This window comes from Pygocentrus nattereri, chromosome 17 (genome assembly GCF_015220715.1).
Source record: "Pygocentrus nattereri isolate fPygNat1 chromosome 17, fPygNat1.pri, whole genome shotgun sequence".
In the NCBI taxonomy this organism is placed as follows: domain Eukaryota; kingdom Metazoa; phylum Chordata; class Actinopteri; order Characiformes; family Serrasalmidae; genus Pygocentrus; species Pygocentrus nattereri.
The window spans coordinates 10,401,232-10,424,367 of record NC_051227.1 but is presented as its reverse complement, the minus strand read 5'-3'; the positions used below and the strand labels follow the sequence as shown (position 1 = coordinate 10,424,367).

At 43.1% G+C, this 23,136-nt stretch overlaps 1 protein-coding gene across 4 annotated transcripts in view; it reads left to right on the top strand.

Moving 5' to 3' along the window:
- Positions 1-23,136, top strand: part of LOC108412515 (cGMP-dependent 3',5'-cyclic phosphodiesterase) — a 353,372-nt gene that overhangs the window by 308,066 nt on the left and 22,170 nt on the right. For 3 of the 4 annotated variants that reach the window (XM_037546671.1, XM_037546673.1, XM_037546674.1), the window contains 10 exons: positions 1-27; positions 1,095-1,225; positions 9,739-9,850; positions 11,007-11,046; positions 16,209-16,272; positions 17,517-17,598; positions 18,471-18,645; positions 19,714-19,826; positions 20,985-21,185; positions 22,096-22,166. The exon at positions 1-27 is cut by the window's left edge and continues 42 nt beyond it. In XM_037546671.1, coding sequence (XP_037402568.1) covers positions 1-27; positions 1,095-1,225; positions 9,739-9,850; positions 11,007-11,046; positions 16,209-16,272; positions 17,517-17,598; positions 18,471-18,645; positions 19,714-19,826; positions 20,985-21,185; positions 22,096-22,166 — 1,016 coding nt within the window. The remainder of the gene's footprint in view (positions 28-1,094; positions 1,226-9,738; positions 9,851-11,006; positions 11,047-16,208; positions 16,273-17,516; positions 17,599-18,470; positions 18,646-19,713; positions 19,827-20,984; positions 21,186-22,095; positions 22,167-23,136) is intronic. The other variant, XM_037546672.1, reaches the window with a different exon arrangement.

Sequence of the window (23,136 nt, the reverse complement as noted above, 5' to 3'; positions counted from 1 at the left end):
TCCATCACCTTGCAGGACGTTAGCCAGGTGAGAAACACACGCACACACACACACACACACGCTCACACACACCCATGTTGTGCCAAGCTACTGTCTGTGTTTTAATAGAGGACAGCATGTGTTTACTCTTCCAGCTGCCCCCACTCCCCTCTCCAACACCAACATATTATACACATCACACAGAATGAGAGAAAGAGAGGAAAGCAAGGAAGAGGCAGAGAGAGAGAGACAAATGATAAAAGGAAAGAGAGGGAGAGAATGAGAAGACAGGGAAAGGAAGCTGTAGAAAGGGGACAGAGGAGGAGATAAAAGAAAAGAGGGAGAGAGAGATGGAGGAAGAGAGGTCAGAGAGAGAGAGAGAGAGAGAGAGAGGGGGTGGAGTGAAAGAGAACAGGGTGAAAATGTGTGTGGGGGTGGGGGGAGGCATTTGTGTTGAATGATCTAAATTGGCTATAATTGACATTCATTGCCATTTTCCTGCTAAATGAATGGATTTGGCTGAAGTGTCCCGCTCTCTGGTTCTCTGTCCATCAGGCTAATGCACCAACTTCTGGCTCCATTAAGTAAAAGCACTGTGGGTTTTTCGTCAGTCGTGCCATTGCGTATTTGTTTGCTTATAAACTGTTTAAATGAGTGGTTAACCCTTAGAAGTCTGTCGTCACTGCTGTTGTTTTCCCGTGCTACTGAAATGTAATTACATCATTAATTAAATGGTTAATTAGATGGTTAATTATATAACAAACTGCAGTTATATTCAGTTAATATTCTACATTAACATAGCCTGCAATTCTGATGCCAAATGATGACATCATGACTCAAAGAAAAAAATGTTAATAAAAAATAAACTCATAATAAAATATCTCCTCTTCTACTTACAAACACAAATACGGTGTAGATTGAAGGTTTAACATCTGCACTTTCAAAAGAATTTCTCGGCTTCTTTCCCTGAGCTACAAGTGAGTAATAATAAGGCAAAATACAAGAGGAGGTTTTTCAAGACATGGGAGGTTTAGTTGTTTCATAAGCTACAATTTGTGAATCTCTCTCTCTCTCTCTCTCTCTCTCTTCTCTGTCTCTCTCTCTCTCTCTTGTAGGAGGAGAGAAGGCAGTTGAGCAATATGCTGGGTTTTGAGGCCAACTCTATGCTGTGCGTTCCTGTGGCCAGCCAGGCCACCGCCCAGGTGGTAGCGCTAGCATGTGCCTTTAACAAAAAGGGAGGACAGAGGTAAGAGCATTGCCGGACAGCGTAATCAGGAGAGTCTGATCCCAGTTACTGTAAACTCTGTACAAACACACACATAAACACAAAACCACTCAGACCAGCTATAAATGTTAAATCAAGTGTGTCTGCAGTAATGTAAGGGTTAATCCAGTGGCCCCCAAGTGGTCCTGCTCACTGTAACTGAGTCTCATACAGTGGATTAGGGATTACATGAAGTTTAAATTAGTTTCTTATTCCCATTTTCCGTCCCACCTTAAATGATGTAGCAGTTACACATGTTTATACAGATGCTAGTAAGTAGTAAGTAGTAAATAAGAAGTCAAAATCTAGCTCGAGAGATTAGCATATCGAACTAAGCATGACGGTGTGAACCTGTCATTTGGAGTGGGCTGGTCTACATCACAAACTCCTTGTCTGAAAACAGGTCCCACTCTGGTTCTGGGTAAAAGAGTGTGTGTATTTAGCTCTTTTTAGAGAACTGATGTCCCTATAATGATGTAACACACGAAAGTGTATGACATTGTGGGGACATTTGGCATTTTACAAAAACTGCAGCTTTAGGGGTTCGACATGTCCCTCCCACTTTTTTTTTACTTTTTGCACAAAAATGTCCTGAAACCATTTTTCTAACACTTCTTTACTGTACAATCATGCTCTGCTGACTTACACCATAACAGTTATGAAAGAAGAATTCCACCGATTTCATGTATAATTTTACAGAAAGACTGGCCATTGAAAGGACCAGGACAGTTTCCAGGGGGCTGCTATGTGTGTGAAGAGAGTGAGAATGAGAGAAATGTACTGTTGTTTGTAATGTTGTCCAGTATAAACTAAATAGAGAAGGCCCAGAATGTGCCAGGTGTATTGGCGTATCTCTGTTGTTGGAATAAAACCTTGCATCTCCATTTTTGACATTTTTCAGTTTTTGACATAATTTGAAAGTACCTGTTGTCCTTTACATTGTGTGTATATTTCATGATGAATAGGCCAAAAGAAATAACCCAAAATTACTTGGAAAAAAGTCTGGTTCCATTGACTTACATTAAAAGTAAAGAAGGTTTTTACTTCTAATGTAGAGTTACCATTTTGGAGATACAAGGTTTTGCTTTGACAACTGCGATATGCATTCTCAGTGTGTGGCCAATCACACAAATGCTGCTGCTCGAGACCAAAGCCTAGTGATAAGAACCAGAAAAGTGGAGGGAGATGGAGAAAACTTCCATAAAGGGGACTTCAGTGCAAACTGGCTGCTCTATTTTTAGGTTATAGAAGTGTGTAATGAAACTTTGGGCCTGCTGGTGGGCCTGGTCCAGTTAAAGGGTTAGTTAGCTCATTCATTCGGTCTACGTGTGCACTAAGGCTACGGATGGCTAGCTCAATGTTAATATACTATCACACACTGGCTTATTAACTAGGTAACCAAATGCACAGGTTGCGCTTTTAGGGGGGTTGTAGTGGCCTTGCCCTGGGGAAAAAAGAGTATTGATGGTTGTAAACACATAATTTAACAACTAACAACTAAACAAATCAAGAACTACCAAACTATGTCAAACATGACCGAACCATACAATAAACTACCAAACCACATTAACAACAACCAAACCAAAAACAACAAAACTGTACCAATAAACTAACCGTACAAGATACTATGCAACCATATCACATATTACCAAACAGTACCACATACTACCAAACTATACCACAATACCAAATACTATCAAACCATGCCACAAACTACCAAATCATACCAAATACTACCAATGCATTCAAATACTACCAAACCATACCAAGGCCTACCAAACCATACGAAATACTACCAACGGTACCAAATGTGTACCAAATACTACCCAATGGTACCAAATATTATCAACCCACGCCACATGCTTCCTAATCATGCAGCATACTACCAAACAGTCCCAAGAACTTCCAAACCATACCAAATATTACAAAGCCATATTAAGAACTATCATGCCAAGAACTACCAAATCATACCAAATGCTATCAAACCATACTAATAACTGCCATGAAAAATATCAGAAACAATACTCCACATTGTACAATTTTTGTGTTTCAAAATTGACATATAAATGACATGAAATATGAGTATGATATGTGTTATTGTGAGCGCGCTGAGTTTACCCAGTATTATGTTTGAATTGCTGTATATAAACCGACATTGGTCCTCCTTTGTATGCAGATTGAGACATGGCTTGTTAAGTAGGCACATTGGCAAAATTAGACTACATAATGATGCAGTTCAGAGTAAAATTACAGCTGGTGGTCTAAATACTATAATCAGGGGTTAACCAGGGGGAAAATTGCACTGAGGCCCACAGCACAGTGGGGCCTGCAGTGATTTGCCCTCCTAAAATGTACTGGGCCCCTTATACAAACTGACACACTTGTATATCCATGGTCTATAGAAAGATTCAGTGTCTTAAGGATATTTGTCACCTACCATCAACATTACACACACACACACACACACACACACACACACACTCATTATCATTCTAAAACCATGAAAGATCAGAATGATTCTCTGAAAAATAGTATATCAAATATACACTGCTCAAAAATATAAATAACTCCAATAACATCCTAGATCTGAATGAATGAAATATTCTCATTGAATACTTTGTTCTGTACAAAGTTGAATGTGCTGACAACAAAATCACACAAAAATCATCAATGGAAGTCAAATTTATTGACCAATGGAGGCCTGGATTTGGAGTCACACACAAAATTAAAGTGGAAAAACACGACAGGCTGATCCAACTTTGTAATGTCCTTAAAACAAGTCAAAATGAGGCTCAGTATTGTGTGTGACCTTCACGTGCCTGTATGACCTCCCTACAACGCCTGGGCATGCTCCTGATGAGGTGCCGGATGGTCTCCTGAGGGATCTCCTCCCAAACCTGTACTAAAGCATCCACCAACTCCTGGACAGTCTGTGGTGCAACGTGGCATTGGTGGATGGAGCGAGACATGATGTCCCAGATGTGCTCAATCAGATTCAGGTCTGGGGAACGGGCGGGCCAGTCCATAGCTTCAATGCCTTCATCTTGCAGGAACTGCTGACACACTCCAACCACATTAGGTCCTGCATTAGGAGGAACCCAGGACCAACCACACCAGCATATGGTCTCACAAGGGGTCTGAGGATCTCATCTCGGTACCTAATGGCAGTCAGGCTACCTCTGGCGAGCACATGGAGGGATGTGCGGCCCTCCAAAGAAATGCCACCCCACACCATTACTGACCCACTGCCAAACTGGTCATGCTGAAGGATGTTGCAGGCAGCAGATCGCTCTCCACGGCATCTCCAGACTGTCACGTCTGTCACATGTGCTCAGTGTGAACCTGCTTTCATCTGTGAAGAGCACAGGGCGCCAGTGGCGAATTTGCCAATCCTGGTGTTCTCTGGCAAATGCCAAGCGTCATGCACGGTGTTGGGCTGTGAGCACAACCCCCATCTGTGGACGTCGGGCCCTCATACCATCCTCATGGAGTCGGTTTCTAACCGTTTGTGCAGACACATGCACATTTGTGGCCTGCTGGAGGTCATTTTGCAGGGCTCTGGCAGTGCTCCTCCTGTTCCTCCTTACACAAAGGTGGAGGTAGCGGTACTGCTGCTGGGTTGTTGCCCTCCTACGGCCTCCTCTACATCTCCTGGTGTACTGGCCTGTCTCCTGGTAGCGCCTCCAGCCTCTGGACACTACGCTGACAGACACAGCAAACCTTCTTGCCACAGCTTGCATTGATGTGCCATCCTGGATGAGCTGCACTACCTGAGCCAATTGTGTGAGTTGTAGAGTTCATCTCATGCTACCATGAGTGTGAAAGCACCACCAACATTCAAAAGTGACCAAAACATCAGCCAGAAAGCAGAAAGGTACTGAGAAGTGGTCTGTGGTCCCCACCTGCAGAACCACTCCTTTATTGAGTGTGTCTTGCTTATTGCCAATAATTTCCACCTGTTGTCTATTCCATTTGCACAACAGCTGTGAATTTGATTGTCAATCAGTGTTGTTTCCTAAGTGGACATTTGATTTCACAGAAGTTTGATTTACTTGGAGTTATATTGTGTTGTTTAAGTGTTCCCTTTATTTTTTTGAGCAGTGTATATGAGGGTGGAGTGGCATGTCTTGAGAGTGTCAGCTTGTTAGATAACAAGTAATAAAAGCAAATTACATTGTCATTTGTTATTCATTGAAAGTAATATTTTATATGGAGGAGGCATCATTTTTTTCTGCACTGGGGCCCATAAGATATTGCCTTCATGTTTTATGCATGCATTAGCCTACAGAAAACAATGAATAAACAATAGGTTTAGATATATAGTCTTAGATTTAACTCCATAACAAATAGTAGACTAGAACATATAATTTATATATATGTAGGCTTGAGATAATTTGCCTATGTTTTTCATCTATTGTGATTTTCATTCAAGTTGGTATATTAAAATGTCAGAAAATATGCCGTCTATGGCTTTAAGATGCACAAAAGTAATTATATTTGTTTCACAATCTGTTTTCTTTTAATGTATAACATTAGTACATGTCCTGAATCTGCCCTGGTGTCAGAGCTTGCTGTAACAGAGTAAGGACAACCTTTAATTTCTTACCTGTTCTTAAACTGATAAAGCCGTGCTGCACTCTTCCACACCTGCCTTCAGGCTCCTTCAGGTGGTTGAGCTTTAGCAGTTTTATTATTTTAACAAGAAGCAATTTATAGGCTGTAAACACATAATTTATTAAATCTACAGCAATAACTACTGAACATTCCAAAAACCTACCAAGCTATACCAAGAACTACTAAACCATACCAAGAAATACCAAACCATACCAAATATTACCAACCCATACCATTAACTTCCAAACCATACTAAAAACTGCCAAATCATACAAAGAGCTACCAAACAATACCACATATTACCAGTCCCAAGAAATACCAAACCATACCAAATACTACCAACCCATACCATAATCTATCCAACCATACTAAAAACTACCACATCATATCAAGGACTACCAAACCACACCACATATTACCAAACCATACCAAGATCACATGAAATGAAATGATGAACAAAATAAGCCAAAAACAATAGGGTTGTGTAATAAAAAGGTCTCACTGTGAAATACTTTATATTTTTGGTGTCCCCACCAACAACCCCCACCAAATTTTTGTCATGGCTGAAATCTGGTGCTTCAAGGTCTTTGTTTTTAGCTTTAGCTTTAGTCTTGCACTTTTTTACCGTACAGCATCAGAAACCATATAAATAAGCCTATTTGAGATTTCTCTCAGCCACTCCTCTCAGTTGTAGGCTGGTGCTAATTGGTGGGCTACAAGCTTTTATTACTCGGTAGCCATATTAGCCTCTTTATTGCATTAGCCAGTATAAAAATGAAAAAGCAAGACATTTTTGGGTACATGCCTTGGCTGATTGACAACATGGTGTAAATCACATTTTTCAAACTTTCGCTTTAAGGTTAGCGTTGGATTAGTTGTAACACAGCAGTATTTACATCCACTTATACAGAAGCACATAGAAACATGTGTGAGTTTGCTTTTACTTGATTGTATTATTTCCTGCTGTTTTACATCTTATTGAGGGACATGAAAATGATCACCCAAACTCTTCTAATCAGAGATTTAAAGATTAAGACCATGATATGCAATGTGTCAGTTCATCCAGTTAGTTCATAATTCATTCGAGAGAGAGAGAGAGAGAGAGAGAGAGAGAGAGAGAGAGAGAGAGGAAGAGTGTGCCTGTGCTACATATTGACACTGAAATTCATCTCAGCTCTGAGTTTTTGTCACATCTGTCCATCTGGTTTACATTTTTTGTTCCTTCAGTGTCTTATTCTACTTTCTGAGGGGAAAACGTCATATCCTCACTGTCATATCAAAGCCTGTCTAAAGAGGTTGCGCATTACTGTGATTTTATCACTGGTGTGTAGTGTTAACTGTGGTAAAATCACTGTAATGCACAGCCTCAAGTGGTGTGTTGAAAGGGAAGAAGAAAGTTTATGGGCAAACTTAAAGTTGGCATGACAAAGCCGTTGCTATGGAATCTCAGGTAACCACCAAATACTGCTAGGCCACCGGTTATCCCAGGTGGTTGTTAGAATTCTCTCAACATCCCCATCTCATCGTACAAGCACGTTCAGGTGTCCAGTGACGCTGCGTTAGCGACAGTTCGTGAATAGTGGAATTGTATGCGACTAAATTGGGGGTGAAAAAAAAAATTCCCAGCATTCCGTCATTCATTTCCAGGAAAAAAAGCTGTCTTTGATTGAACATTACACAAAAAACGTATCTGAGATCGGCCCCAAAAGCACAAGCGTACTATTCTCGAGTAGGTTCTACGATCCTGCTAAGTTTTGTAGTTCTAACTTAAATGTGAGGCTTAACTATGATTAAATACACATTCTCAATAAACAACTTAATTGAACATAATTTCCAAAGTACTTTTCATATTTCATATTCACACTTTGTACCTACTTTTAAACTGAGCGCATCATTTTGGAACAACGCATGTTTTGAAATTGTAAATTGTTTAATTGTAATTAAGCTTTGATTAAATATATTTTAAATGCATTGTGTTTGTGTATGTAGTTTGCAGTATTGCAGGCTGTTCCAACATTTGAATTATTATATAATGTTCTAATATTTGTTTATTATATGTGTTCTGACACACTTCAGTGATATTTGTTGTTATATTGCAACAAAAATGCACTTAAATATGCATGGTAACGTGTATTGCAGTATTTCTCAATGCACTTGAATACACTCAATAAAGAAAACATAAATAAAGGTATTTAATGCACTTAAAGATATTATTAGGACCGTGAAACATATATGTATACACAAATGATTAAAAAATAAACGTTAGCATTTTGGCATGGTGGCGCAGTGGGTAGCGCTGTCACCTCACAGCGCAGAGGGCCTGTGTTCGATTCCCCGGCTGGGTGACCGGGTTCCTCTCTGTGTGGAGTTTGCATGTTCTCCCTGTGTCTGCGTGGGGTTCTACCGGGTTCTGCGGTTTCCTCCCAAAGACAAGTAGTCAGGCCAATTGGGCATGCTGCACTGCCCAACTACAGAACTACAGAGTGCAGCTATACAGTAAATGGAGCTGATAAGATGGACAATGAGCGTAGAAACAAGGAGGTGTAGTTAATCAAGTGGTCAGTTGGTGTGTATACTTACATTGTGTGTGTGTGTGTGTGCGTGCGTGCGTGCGTGTGTGTGTGTATGTGTGTGTGTGTGTGTGTGTGCATACTCGACTCAACTTGGGGTCTAGTGAAGACTGATCTCTAGAGAAATACACACAACTGTGGGCAATTTATAAGAATGCAGTGATTTTTTTTTTTTGGTGATTTAATTATCAATTTATCAAAATGTAGCAGCTCCTGTTCGCATGCAAATGTTTGCACAGCTGAAAGATGAACATTTGAAGTGTGTAAAACATTCCAGTGACATTGTTTAGACTTTTATACTGCAGTTTTACTGTAAATCAAACTGTACGTGCTTTAATTCAAGCCTGTGATATTAATGATGGAGCTGTTTAGGCTGTTGGCTCCTTTAACCTGTTAGCCAGCTGACCAGCCTGGTTCTAGTTAAGAACATAAGTTCAGCCCCTCAGTTTAAACAGAACTGGGTTCTTACTTCATTGATGCACTCGGTGCTCCATTTAGAACCGGAACTAGACAGCGTCCTTAGACACATTAGATTATATGCAGAAATACACAGTATATAAATACACAGTAACTTCATTAGAACCACAGTACTGAACACAGTACTGAACACACACTGTTACTGTGGGTCTTTACATTTTTGCACTAATTGTTTTCCGAATTGTAAGTTATTGATGTGGAATGCTGTTTATTTTGTATTTATGGGAAAGTTCACACTGTTAGTTTGTGGATGTAGTTTTTTTTGGTAGTTTTTTCCTGTCTGGATTAGCTTCAACAACTCTCAGTGTTACAAAGTGACTTTAAACACTTCAGCACTCCAAAATGAATAATTCACTTGTTTGAGAGTGGACAGACCACCCTAGGAGGACTTTGAATTTGCCTCCATATAATAATAATAATAATAATAATAATAATAATAATGAACATCCTCACAATAATAATGAGTTTCATGTAGAGGTTTAAGTGAAAGTTGGAACATTTCCAGTCAAACAATAATAATAATAATAATAATAATAATGATCTGCCAGAGTATAGAAAGTGGGTGGGGCCTCATGAAGTGCCACTGTTACTGTGGCAACATAGCAGGGATATGATGCAGACCCAAACTCAATTGACCCTTCTAGCGTGTAAATGTGTGTGAGTGGTGACGCAGGCTGTAAGGCACGGGGGTCCGTCGGTGACGCAGTGGTGGGAATATGTCATTCCACAGGACTGATCATCTGTGAGCATTTGTATGTAACCTTCCTTCAGTTGATGGGTGTCTCTCTCTCTCTCTCTCTCTCTCTCTCTCTCCCTCTCTCTCCCTCTCTGCAGGTACACTGCGGCGGATGAGCATTTAATCCAACATTGTTTCTGTTACACCTCCACAGTACTGACCAGCACACTGGCCTTCCAGAAGGAGCAGAAACTCAAATTTGAGTGTCAGGTAGGAAGAATGGAGGGGACGAACGAGTGCAGAGGGAGAGAGAGATACATTTTAGCTGTCATTCAAGGTCTTTTACTTATCAGTGCTGTAATATTGAGAGAGAGAGAGAGACAGACAGACAGACAGAGAAAGAGCGAGAGAGACAGAGAGACACAGAGAGAGAGAGAGACAGAGAGAGAGAGGGAGCTGGGGACGAGTAGTGGTCTCTCAGGTAACCAAAGTGCTGAGCAGTGAGGTCATGACCTTCTGGAATCTCCCATGAGAAGTGCTGAGTGCTCTTCATCATCCTGCTCTGTCTGGAATCCCTACAACACACACACACACACACACACACACACACACACACACACACACACACACACACACACACAGAATACTTACTTATTTTGCTCTTTACAAGCATTTATTTTATAGAAACTGCACTTTTCTCCTAAAGCTAAAAGAACAGAAGCTCTGAAAGGTTAAAGTTATACTGCAGGCAGTTTTGGCTCCGTATCAGACACCGTGTAAGGCAGGAGGCATTGAGTCAGGATGCCGGCGCGATTCAGAGTTCAACAACACGGGGGCAGACGTGAGCGGAACAGACAGATCCATTACCAGGCAAAACAAAGTAAACCAGAACTAAACAAGAAACAAAACCAACAACGTGGAAAATTCTAAAAAAGGAGAAAACTTCCACAAACTTCCCAGTCTTACCTTGATCCATTCCAGTTTTTTTATGTGTTTCAGGCATGAAACTTAGAATTAGAGTGTATTTACAAAAATCAGTAAAATTGATGATTGATAAATTGATAATATTACATTTCTTCTCTTTGTGCCGTTTTTTATTAAATATCTATAAATCACAGTTTCCAAATCAGTACTTTCAGTTTTTATTCACACTGTATCTACTGTCCCAACTTTTTGGAATTGAGTTTTAATTTACTAACATTAGTTCCATCTTGTGATCACGAGGCTCACATGGACTTGAAAATCATGAATCACATGATTTTCATAGAATGAATGCAGTTCCTAATTTCCAGCATCCACGTCCATGAGAAAGCAAGTGACTGCCTGTTCCACGGGCACGGGTTTCTGGAAACATAAATGTTTAATAATAAATAATCCAAGCATTATGACAGTTTTTATTGATTGTTTGTTTGTGCTTTTTGTGCAGGCTCTACTTCAAGTGGCTAAAAACCTCTTCACACACCTTGGTAAGTTGAACTAAATCCTTGCAATTTTGTTTTATTTGCCCAGTTTAACAAATTTGTCAATTATTTTAAAAATTAAATATAAAACATGCCAGTTTATTATTAAATTTAGTCAGAAATTTACATGTCAGTATATTCATTTAACCTTTGTCAAACTTTTTTACAGTAAGAACGGATGTTTGCACTCATTATAAAGATATATAAATATATGAAACTCTTATTGCTGAGATAAGAGGTTTCAAGTAATGTGCCTAAGACGTTTGCATAGTATTGTATGCGTGTATATATAATATGTAAAATAATACACAACAATACTACGTAGTGTAATGTATAATATCAGTTCACTACATAAACTACAGTTATGTGAAGCTAGAGTCAGTAAGATAACATGCATTATGCATGTCAGTCACTTATTTTCATATTAAATAAATTAATCATTTAATAAATAGATGCCAAATATCACATTATTGTTCACTAGCTTCTTATCCAAATTTTTGTTTATAGTGCATCAAAATAAAATTTTATTTAGGCATTAATTTCTTCCAAAGTCTATACATTTCAGGTGGTATGACTGCTGTTCAACCATATATGCAGATTGTAAAAAGAAGTGAAATGTTTAAAAAGGTAATTTAGTCATATAATTCTGAACAAAAAAATGTTTTAACTTTATTTTCTTCAAAATCAAAAACTCCTCTCCATGGATCACCACCTTATCGTGGTGGAGGGGTTTGCGTGCTTGAATGATCCTAGGAGCTATATTGTCTGGAGCAAAAGCTCCTGGTAGGGTCTCCCATGGCAAACTGGTCCTAGGTGACATGTCAGACAAAGTGTGATCCATAATAACCCCTATGAGAAGACAAGAACAGGATTTGTGTACCCTGCCCGGATCAGGGTTACCGGGGCCCCACCCTGGAGCCAGGCCTGGGGGAGGGGCTCGCCAGCGAGCGTCTGGTGGCCGGGCATTTATTCATGGTGCCCGGCCGGGCCCAGCCCGAAGGAGTTACATGAGTCCCCCCTCCCATCGACCCACCACCAATGGGAGGGGCAGTAGTAGGGGTTCGGTGCTTTGTGGATCGGGCAGTGTCCGAAGGCGTGGGCCTTGGCGTTCTGATCCTCGGTTGCTGAAACTGGCTTTTGGAACTTGGAACGTTACCTCACTGGCGGGGAAGGAGCCTGAGTTGGTGCGCGAGGTTGAGAGATACCGGCTAGATATAGTCGGGCTCACCTCAACACACAGCTTGGGCTCTGGGTCCAATCTCCTTGAGAGGGGCTGGACTTTATTCTTTTCTGGAGTTGCCCATGGTGAGAGGCGACGGGCAGGTGTGGGCTTTCTAATAGCCCCTCGACTCGGTGCCTGTATGTTGGGGTTTTCTCCGGTGGACGAGAGGGTAGCTTCCCTACGCCTTCGGGTTGGGGAACGGGTCCTGACTGCTGTCTGTGCTTATGCACCGAACAGCAGTTCAGAGTACCCAGCCTTCTTAGAGTCCTTGGAAAGGGTGCTTGAAAGTGCTCCTCCTGGAGACTCTATTGTCCTACTGGGGGACTTTAACGCTCACGTGGGCAATGACAGTGAGACCTGGAGGGGTGTGATTGGGAGGAATGGCCTCTCTGATCTGAACCCGAGTGGTGTTCAGTTTTTGGACTTCTGTGCAAACCACAGTTTGTCCATCACGAACACCATGTTTGAACACAAGGATGTCCATAAGTGCACATGGCACCAGGACACCCTAGGCCGCAGTTCATTGATTGACTTTGTAGTCTTGTCATCGGACTTGCGGTCATGTGTTTTGGACACTCGGGTAAAGAGAGGAGCTGAGCTGTCAACTGATCACCACCTGGTGGTGAGTTGGTTCAGGTGGTGGGGGAAGATGCCGGTCAGACCAGGCAAGCCCAAACGTATAGTGAGGGTTTGCTGGGAACGTCTGGCAGAAGAACCTGTCAGATTGATCTTCAACTCACACCTCCATCAGAACTTTGACCAGATATCGGGGGAGGTGGGGGACATAGACTCAGAATGGGCCATGTTCCGTTCCTCCATTGTTGAAGCGGCTGACTGTAGCTGTGGCCGTAAGGTAGTTGGTGCCTGTCGGGGCGGTAATCCTCGAACCCGGTGGTGGACACCCCAGGTGAGAGATGCCGTCAAGCTGAAGAAGGAGTCCTACCGGGTATGGTTGGCCTGTGGGACACCAGAGGCAGCTGGCAGGTATCGACAGGCAAAGCGATCTGCGGCTTCAGTCGTCGCCAAGGCAAAAACCCGTGTATGGGAGGAGTTTGGTGAGGCCTTGGAAAGTGACTTTAAGTCAGCTCCGAAAAGATTCTGGCAAACCGTCAGGCGACTCAGAAGGGGAAAGCAGTGTGCCACTAGCACTGTATATAGTGGAGATGGTGTGCTGCTGACTTCGACTGAAGACGTCATTGGGCGGTGGAAGGAATACTTTGAGGACCTTCTCAATCCCACCGACACGTTCTCCAGTGAGGAGGCAGAGTCTGGGGACATGGGAATAGGCTTGTCCATTACTGAGGCCGAAGTCGCTAAGGTAGTTAAAAAGCTCCTTGGTGGCAAGGCTCCAGGGGTGGATGAGATCCGCCCTGAGTTCCTCAAGGCTCTGGATGTTGTGGGGCTGTCTTGACTGACACGCCTTTTCAACATTGCGTGGACATCGGGGGCGGTGCCACTGGATTGGCAGACTGGGGTGGTGGTGCCTCTTTTTAAAAAAGGGGACCGGAGGGTGTGTTCCAACTACAGGGGAATCACACTCCTCAGCCTCCCTGGCAAGGTCTATGCAGGGGTACTGGAGAAGAGAGTCCGGCTTATAGTTGAACTTCGGATCCAGGAGGAGCAGTGCGGGTTCCGTCCTGGTCGTGGAACACTGGACCAACTTTTCACCCTCTCCAGGATTCTGGAGGGTTCATGGGAGTTTGCCCAACCAGTCCACATGTGCTTTGTGGATCTGGAGAAGGCATTCGACTGTGTTCCCCGGAGTATTCTGTGGGAGGTGCTTCGGGAGTACGGGGTACATGGCTCTTTGCAACGAGCCATTCAGGCCCTGTACAAACAGAGCAGGAGTTTGGTTCGCATGGCCGGCAGTAAGTCAGACTTGTTCCCAGTGAGAGTTGGACTCCGTCAGGGCTGCCCTTTGTCACCGATTCTATTCATAATTTTTATGGATAGAATTTCTAGGCGCAGTCAGGGGATGGAGGGTGTCCGGTTTGGTGACCTCAGGGTCACATCGCTGCTGTTTGCAGATGATGTGGTCCTATTGGGGACATCAGGCCGCGAACTTCAGCTTTCGCTGGATCGGTTTGCAGCCGAGTGTGAAGCGGCTGGGATGAGAATCAGTACCTCCAAATCCGAGACCATGGTTCTCAGGCGGAAAAGGGTGGAGAGCCCTCTCTGGGTCGGGGATAGGCTCTTGCCTCAAGTGGAGGAGTTCAAGTATCTCGGGGTCTTGTTCACGAGTGATGGTACAAGGGAGCGGGAGATTGACAGGCGGATTGGTGCTGGGTCAGCAGTGATGCGGGCTCTTTACTGGTCTGTTGTGGTAAAGAAAGAGCTGAGCCATAAGGCAAGGCTCTCGATTTACCGGTCAATCTACGTTCCCACCCTCACCTATGGTCATGAGCTTTGGGTAATGACCGAAAGAATAAGATCGCGAATACAAGCGGCCGAAATGAGTTTCCTCCGCAGGGTGTCTGGGCTCTCCCTTAGAGATAGGGTGAGAAGTTCGGTCATCCGGGAGGGACTCGGAGTAGAGCCGCTGCTTCTTCACATCGAGAGGAGTCAGCTGAGGTGGTTCGGGCATCTGATTAGGATGCCTCCTGGACGCCTCCCTCGGGAGGTGTCACAGGCAAGTCCACCTGGGAGGAGACCCCGGGGAAGACCCAGGACACGCTGGCGTGACTATATCGCCCAGCTGGCCTGGGAGCGCCTCGGAATCCCCCTTGGAGAGCTAGTGGAAGTGGCTGGGGAAAGGGAGGTCTGGGCCTCACTGCTTAGGATGCTGCCCCCGCGACCCGAACCCCGGAGAAGCGGAAGCTAATGGATGGATGGATGGATGGAAAATCAAAAACTTCAAAATCAAAACTTGTTAAATAAAATATGGAAGCTGTAAAAGTAATCGACTTATTGAAAAACTGTTTTTCTATAAAATATTACACAGCACAAATGACAACAAAGGACTTTTATTCTGACAAGCTTTCACAAAAGAATGGGTAGCATATTGTAACATACAGGAAGCTGGGACTACCTAGCAACAGCCCAGCAACAGCTTAGCAACCACCTGGAATATCATAACAATTGCCTAGCAACACCTTAGCAGTCACCTGGGATTCCACAGCAGCAATTTAGCAACCACTTGGGATTATACAGCAGCAATTTAGCAACCACCTGGGATTACGCAGCAGCAATTTAGCTATCACCTGGGATTACGCAGCAGCAATTTAGCAACCACCTGGGTTTACGCAGCAGCAATTTAGCTACCACCTGGGATTATGCAGCAGCAATTTAGCAACCACCTGGGATTATGCAGCAGCAATTTAGCAACCACCTGGGATTACGCAGCAGCAATTTAGCAACCACCTGGGATTACGCAGCAGCAATTTAGCAACCACCTGGGTTTACGCAGCAGCAATTTAGAAACCACCTGGGATTACGCAGCAGCAATTTAGCAACCACCTGGGATTACGCAGCAGCAATTTAGCAACCACCTGGGATTACGCAGCAGCAATTTAGCAACCACCTGGGATTATGCAGCAGCAATTTAGCAACCACCTGGGATTACGCAGCAGCAATTTAGCAACCACCTGGGATTACGCAGCAGCAATTTAGAAACCACCTGGGATTATGCAGCAGCAATATAGCAACCACCTGGGATTACGCAGCAGCAATATAGCAACCACCTGGGATTACGCAGCAATAGAATAGCAACACCTAGGATTCCACAGCAGTGGCATAGCAACACATTGCAATAATGTGGGAGCTCATTGCAATGAATGTGCTGTTGAGATCAAGCTTCAGTTTAAAAAGCCCAAATCTAAATATATCTCATAAAACTGGCCTGAGATCAGAGGCAGTATATAGGCTGACCACACTTAGCTGGACAATAGCATGGGCTGTGACCAGTGCTGACTCCCTCTCTCTCTTTCTCTCTCTCTCTTTTTCTCAGATGATGTGTCTGTTCTGCTGCAGGAGATCATTGTGGAGGCCAGGAACCTGAGCAATGCTGAGATGTGGGTTTGCACTCCTTTACACAACACACTAGAGACATAAGTGTGTCTATCATTGTGGGGAATATTTTATTTTAATGGGGCCGTCGACATGACTGCATAATCAATTCAAATCAAATCAAATTTATTTGTGGCGCTTTTTACAAGGGATGTCGTCACAAAGCAGCTTCACAGAATTCCAGAAAAGACAAAGTTTTAACAAGAATGTAAAACCCCCCTGGTGGGCAAGCCAGGGGCAACGGTGGCAAGGAAAATCTCCCTCAGAGCTGAGGAAGAAACCTTGGGAGGAACCAAGGCTCACCAGGGGGGACCCATCCTCCGCTGGCCCAACTACCTACAGAGTTACTACTATTAATAGCAGTAGTGTTAGTAGTAACAGCTAGGAGTCTATGAAAACACCAGTGTAGGGTGGGCAGCTAGTCCAAGGTAGGTGGCAGTAGCTGGGGCGTGGGCAGCTGGTCTGAAGTGGGTAGCAGGAGGTTTAATTCGAGTAGAGTCACGACAACATAAACAACTACACAATGACAGGGTTCTGGTTACAGAGGTTAATGTTACATTAAATAGGAGGCGCCAGCGTCAGTCTCTATTGCAAGTAGATATTAGAGATGTGACAGTAGACTGTGTGTGAGATGAGGCTGTGATGAGGATAAAGTTAGCCTGAATTTCTGTTTGGTGAGGAAAGATTTGACATTACCTTTTTCCGACAATACAGAGGAAGCATACAGATCTCTCAAATGAAATGATCATCATTCTTTGTTTCTCAGTAGGCAATAGTGATTCATGCAAGATAAAAAGTTCATGCAAGATAAAAAGTTCACTGTCAATAGGAAAAATTATACTAATTCTACATCCTTACTTATGCCCAACCATTTCTCTAAAAAGAGAATGAAAGTACAAAGTCTACAAAGAAGATGAATAATTGCACTGGGGTTGCATCTTGGTCCACTCCACACTGTACCCTGTACTTGCTTGGGTGGAATCAGGCCATGAGAGAGCATTTAAGAGGCTATTTAAGTAATTCCTCATGATGATTACGATCTCATAGCCTCATTACTCTTGGATTTGAAGAACATACTCTTGTCCAGAACTTTGGCCATGTAGTGGTCAGCGAGATCACTGATACCGTGCATGTTGGGTTTTTGCATGTGGCAGGCAATTAGTGCTGTAATTAATTGTTAATCTTGCCATCTCTCTCTCTATCTCTCTCTCTCTCTCTCTCTCTCTCTCTCTCTCTCTCTCTCTCTCAGTTGTTCAGTGTTTCTGCTCGACCGTGTCAGTCATGAACTTGTGGCCAAAGTCTTCGATGGTGGGGTGGTGAACGAAGATGAGGTATGTTTCTATGGGCAGTGTGTAAGTATGTGTCAGCTTGTGCCTTGGAAACGTGAGTCTTGCACGTTGCCTCACACAGCTGCATCTCAGTCTTGAGACTTGACTCGAATTTGCATATCAGAGCCTTGCACTTTGACTCAGACTTGCATCTCTGAGCTTTGAGACTTTACTAGGTTCTACATTTTGGGGTCTTGAACTTGAGACTTTGTATTTGAGACTTGAGTTTTGTGTCTTGACTCAGACTTGCATCTCAAAGTTTTGAGACTCTGATTTGCACCTCAGCATTGGTGACTTGATTCAGACTTGCATGTCAGAGACTGGTGACTTGATTCAGACTAGCATCTCAGAGACTAGTGACTTGATTCAGACTAGCATCTCAGAGACTGGTGACTTGACTCAGCCTTGCATTTCAATCTTGAGACTTGACTCACACTTCCATATCTGTCTTAAGACGACTCAGATATGTATATCAGAGTCTTGAAACTTGACTCGGACTTGCATGATGGAGTCTTGAGAGTTGACTCTGACTTGCACCTCAGAGTTTTGCAATTTGATTGAGACTTGTGTCTCTGAGTATTGAGTATTGACTCTGACTTGAACCTCAGACTCTGGTGAATTGACTGTGACTTGACTCTGACTTGAACCTCAGACTCTGGTGACTTGACTTGGACTTGCACCTCTGAGTTATGCAACTTGACTCAGGCTTGCATCTCAGAGTTTGGACAATTGCACCTCAGTCTTGTGTCTTGAGTCTTGTGACTTGACTCGGAATTCCATATTAGAGACTTATACTTGCACCTCAGAGTACTGATGCTTGATTGTGACTGGGCTGTTCTGGCTGTGACCAAGTTTATTTCTCCTCAACTATGCAGAAGGAGTTCCGTATCCCTGCCGATCAGGGCATCGCAGGGCATGTGGCCACTACAGGCAAAATCCTCAACATCAAAGATGCCTACTCCCACCCGCTGTTCTACCGGGGAGTGGACGACAGCACCGGCTTCCGAACCCGAAACATTCTCTGTTTCCCCATCAAAGATGAGAATGGAGGTACTGCAGACACTTCAGACCAGAACGGCTGCATGGAGGCTGCAGCTTGACTCTTTCATGTCCCTATTCAGTTCCTAAAAGACAGTACAAGATATTATAGCTGGCTCACATTTGTTTCCTTAGTTTTGCAGTGGAGCCACATGGCTGTCAAGGTAGATAACATAATGGAAGCTTATAATATATATAAGCATAATATATAGTTATCCATAACAATGGACATATCTGTGATTTAGGTGAAAACAGTAGTTTCAATCATCTTGTAACCCATGTATGCAGCAGTGTCAGAAACCATACTGTGGTATGAGTAGATCTACAATCTGTCTCTCGGTTTTAAGCGCCTGTGTGAGCTCTTTAGCGCAGATCGTTGTTTTGCACTGAAAAATCAAGGTCAGTCTTGGACAGGATAATGCCGTTAGTGCCTCGGTTTCTTAGAGGACTTGGCGGACTAGGCCTCAAGTCTTTCAGAGAAAACGTATGCAAATTGACCATTTTGGATGCGTCAGAAATTACCTACCAGATCACCAGTTTAGTCAGACCTGACCAAAACTCAAGTGGCCTTAAAGATGTGGCAGAAGGCCGTAAACTCAAGATGACGTGTAATTTGGCCAACCAGTCACAGCAAAACCAAATCCAAGGAGTGAAATGACTGCCTCAGTCATTCGTGTTTGTGTTTGTTTTGAACATTTTCGGTGCTTTCAGCAGTGCATGTATGTGTGAGTGTGTGCGTGTGCCTGGGCTGAATGTTTGGAGTGGATTTTAAAGTATTTGCAGCTGTTTCTATCTGTATATGTCCTTGTTTTTGTATATTATCAGTATAAACATGTCCTGACTTTACAGGATAATCAGAGAAAAACAGGACAAGCAAAATGGTCCTGACTTCATGAAGTTTCATGTTTAAGAAAGCTAAACTGGATGTATGAGTAAAGCAAATGGGGCAAATTACTATTACACATATGTGTTTATATACGTATATGTCAAGCCCACTCCAGGTAAGGGGAAAGGACCTGCCCCAGGTGGAGGAGTTTAAGTATCTCTCCCCTCTCTCTCTCTCTTCCTCTCTCTGCACAGAAGTTATTGGAGTTGCTGAGCTTGTGAATAAGACGAATGGACCGTGGTTTAACCGTTTTGATGAGGATCTGGCAACCGCCTTCTCTATCTACTGTGGGATCAGCATTGCCCATGTGAGCGGGACAGTAGTACAAATAAAGTGACAAAATCATTGCCCAGTAGTGGACTTGGCAATAAACATAGCACACGTCTTTTTTGAGAAGGCTATGACTTAAAAATCTACTGAACCTTATCCAACCACAAGAGGGTGCTGTTCCCAAAATTTCATTTTGCCATCTACAAAGCTGAGAGACAAGTGGACAGCAGCTTAGAGAACGTTACTCTAAAAGTGCGGATAATTTAACCAATTAAAGCATGTTAATTTCTTTTCATCTCAGAGGCTTCGGTTAGCAAGTGCAAATAAAGAGCAGTGTGTTTTACGAAAGATTTCAAAATTACATGAAATATAAAGTGTGAAATATTTCTAATATTGACTGTGGGGGTGTCAATTTGATTTAAAGATGATCATGAACCAAAGATTAATAAATCCTAGATTTATTAAATCTGTCAAATTAGAAAAAATAAAATGTGAAGCCTGATCAGGACCGTGTGGGCGCTCAGTGGTTGGAAGTGATAAAGACATTGAAACAATAAACAAAAACACTGCAGCAGGTGTTTTCGGCTATTAAGAGCTTTTGTTTTCGAATGAGAAGACTATGTTTGAGATATTGGATAATGGGGAAAAATTTTTTTGGCAGTCTAGATTAAATTCACACAGCTGACAGTATAAGCAGCAGTATAAGTCGACAGCATCTTTAAAACCCAATGCATGCCTCCCCATCACCGCCGGTACTTGCTCCTTGCCCTGGTGCCTCTCATTGGCCAGCACCATCGTGCTCATCCTCCTCCTCCCGCCATCACTCACATGATTTGTGTCCCTCTGTGGAACTCGGGCTTTGCACTCATCGTCAGGGCCTGGGGGAGGGGCCCATATCACAGCAATAAAACATGATAAATTATGACACAAAATTAAATGCATTGCTTTTTATTAGATGTATATGTTTCATGGGAAAAAACACTGTTCATTATTACTCATTGCTACTCATTAAAACAGCTGGTCATGTGACGTCTCGAGTAAAACAAATCCATCTGAAGAACAGTAGAGAATGTCCAGATCATGCTTGGCCTTGTGTTTTGTATTTAAATAATGCTTTAATGATATACTTATATATAGAGAGCTCGTTTAGTTTTATAGTCAAAGTCATTGACTGCATTCTCGTTTGTTTTTTCAGTCCCTGCTGTATAAGAAAGTGCATGAGGCGCAGTTCCGCAGTCACCTGGCCAATGAGATGATGATGTACCACATGAAAGTGTGCGAAGAGGAGGTGACCAAACTGCTGACCAGTGGTATTGAGTCAGTCGAAAAGATTCACCCCAGCTTCGCTGAGTTCACCTACACACCACGCTCGCTACCAGATGACAACACACCAATGGTCAGTCTGTGTATTTGGAGCCCTGTGTTCAGGTCATTGTGGGCACCAATTGTCCCCAGATTGATAGGAAAACCAAAAAAAAAGCAAGACATTATGGGAACCCGTTTTCCAACCAGATGATAAATACTAGATTTGACCAGAACACTGTGGTCAAAATCCTGTTTGTAAGGCAAACTGTCCACAAAATCAGATTCATCACTATTTTAACAGCAGGTTAAACACCAGGTTCGCAGGTGGTGTCTATCTTTCCATTGTAGACATTGAAACCCCTGGTTCCTATGACCACCACTGTAGTTTTTCAACAGTGAAGTATTACACAGCAAACCAATGACTTTGTTTACATATTAATGACTAAACTGTGCAGAAGTTTTGAAAAACAGGTGCGTAAAACTAACATTTAATGTTATTTGTTATGTAATATTCTTGAGCAGAGCACTGCATCCCGAAGCCTCAGCATTTTAACACAATATTCACAATATTGTATCCTTTTTGTGTTTTTCTCTGACTACAATACCCAGCATGCATTGTGAATCCTTCCGAAAGCAATAAAGAAATGCGTAGGTGTAGAGGCGCCTAAAAATATAGGCATGATATTCAGGCAGCTAGCAGCTAGCTGTGTGGCTTCATTCTGCATTGCGTGATGCATTCATCCCACCAAAGCACTTGTAGGACTATTGAGGGACTGCTGTAGGACAGGAATAGGCTCACTACATTCACTACAAATACATTAAATACTTTCTCATTATGGCTAGAGTGTCCCTTTAATGTAGATGTTAATGGCTTTACAGTCTTTTTTAATGACCATATGATGAAGGAAATAATCTTTAAATGTGACTATACAATAGCCAATTGACCACTTTGAATGCAAAATGTTTAATCTATCGTTCTGCCTCTCTCATTCTATTTATAGGGTGTTCTGAGCATGTTTGAAGATATGGGCTTTATAAACACCTACAAGATTGACCTGCATACTCTGGCCAGGTATTTCTCCCAGTTTGCTTTACAGTTTTCCCCAAAAATGACTACATGTGCCTACAAGTATCAAAATATAGCACTTTAGAAAGAATTTGAGTGGTGTTGAGAATTACATGTGGATAAAGCTGCTCAGGCAGCTGGCCCAGGAAGCCTTGTAGCTGCGGTGTATTGTCACTCAAGTGGCCAGCCCACGTAGCCACATAGCTGCATTGTGGTGTTGCTCAAGAAGCCCACTCAAGAAGCCTCACAGATGCACTATAGTGTTGCTCAAGGCTTGTAGATGCAATGTGCCTTTGCTCAAGTGGCCGTCTTAAGAAGCCTTGTATCTGCCGTGTAGTTTCACTCAGGCGGCTGGCCCAGGAAGCCTTGTAGGTGCCGTGTAGGGTTGCTCAAGCAGTCAGTGGAGGGAGGAATGTAGCTGAGGTGTAGCAGTGCTCAGAAGGCCAGCCTGGGGAGCCTCATAGCTAGATTTTAGTGCCGCTCAAGCAGCACATCCGGGAAGCCTCACAGCTGTGGTGTAGCAATGGGTTTTTAGGCCAGCCCATGAAGCCTTGTGACTGCTTTGTAATGTGACTCAAGCAGTCGTCCCGGGAAGCCCTGTAGCTGTGGCATAGCATTGATCAAGCAGATGGCCTGAGAATCCATGTAAATGTTGCTCAAGTGGCCAGCCCAGGATGCCCTGTAGCTGCAGTGTACTGTCGCTCAAGTAACCAGCCCAGGTTGCCACAAAGCTGCATTGTGGTAGTGCTCAAGAAGCCCACCCAGGAAGCCTCATAGATACACTGAAGTGTTGCTCAAGTGGCTGCCCCAGGAAGCCTTGTAGATGCAATGAAGCTTTGCACAGGTGGCTGTCCTGAGAAGTCTTGTAACTGCGGTGTAGTTTTATTCAGGCTGCTGGTCCAGGGAGCCTTGTGGCTGGGATCTAGTATCGCTCAAGCCTTGTAGCTGCCGAGCATCATTGTTCAGATGGCCAGCA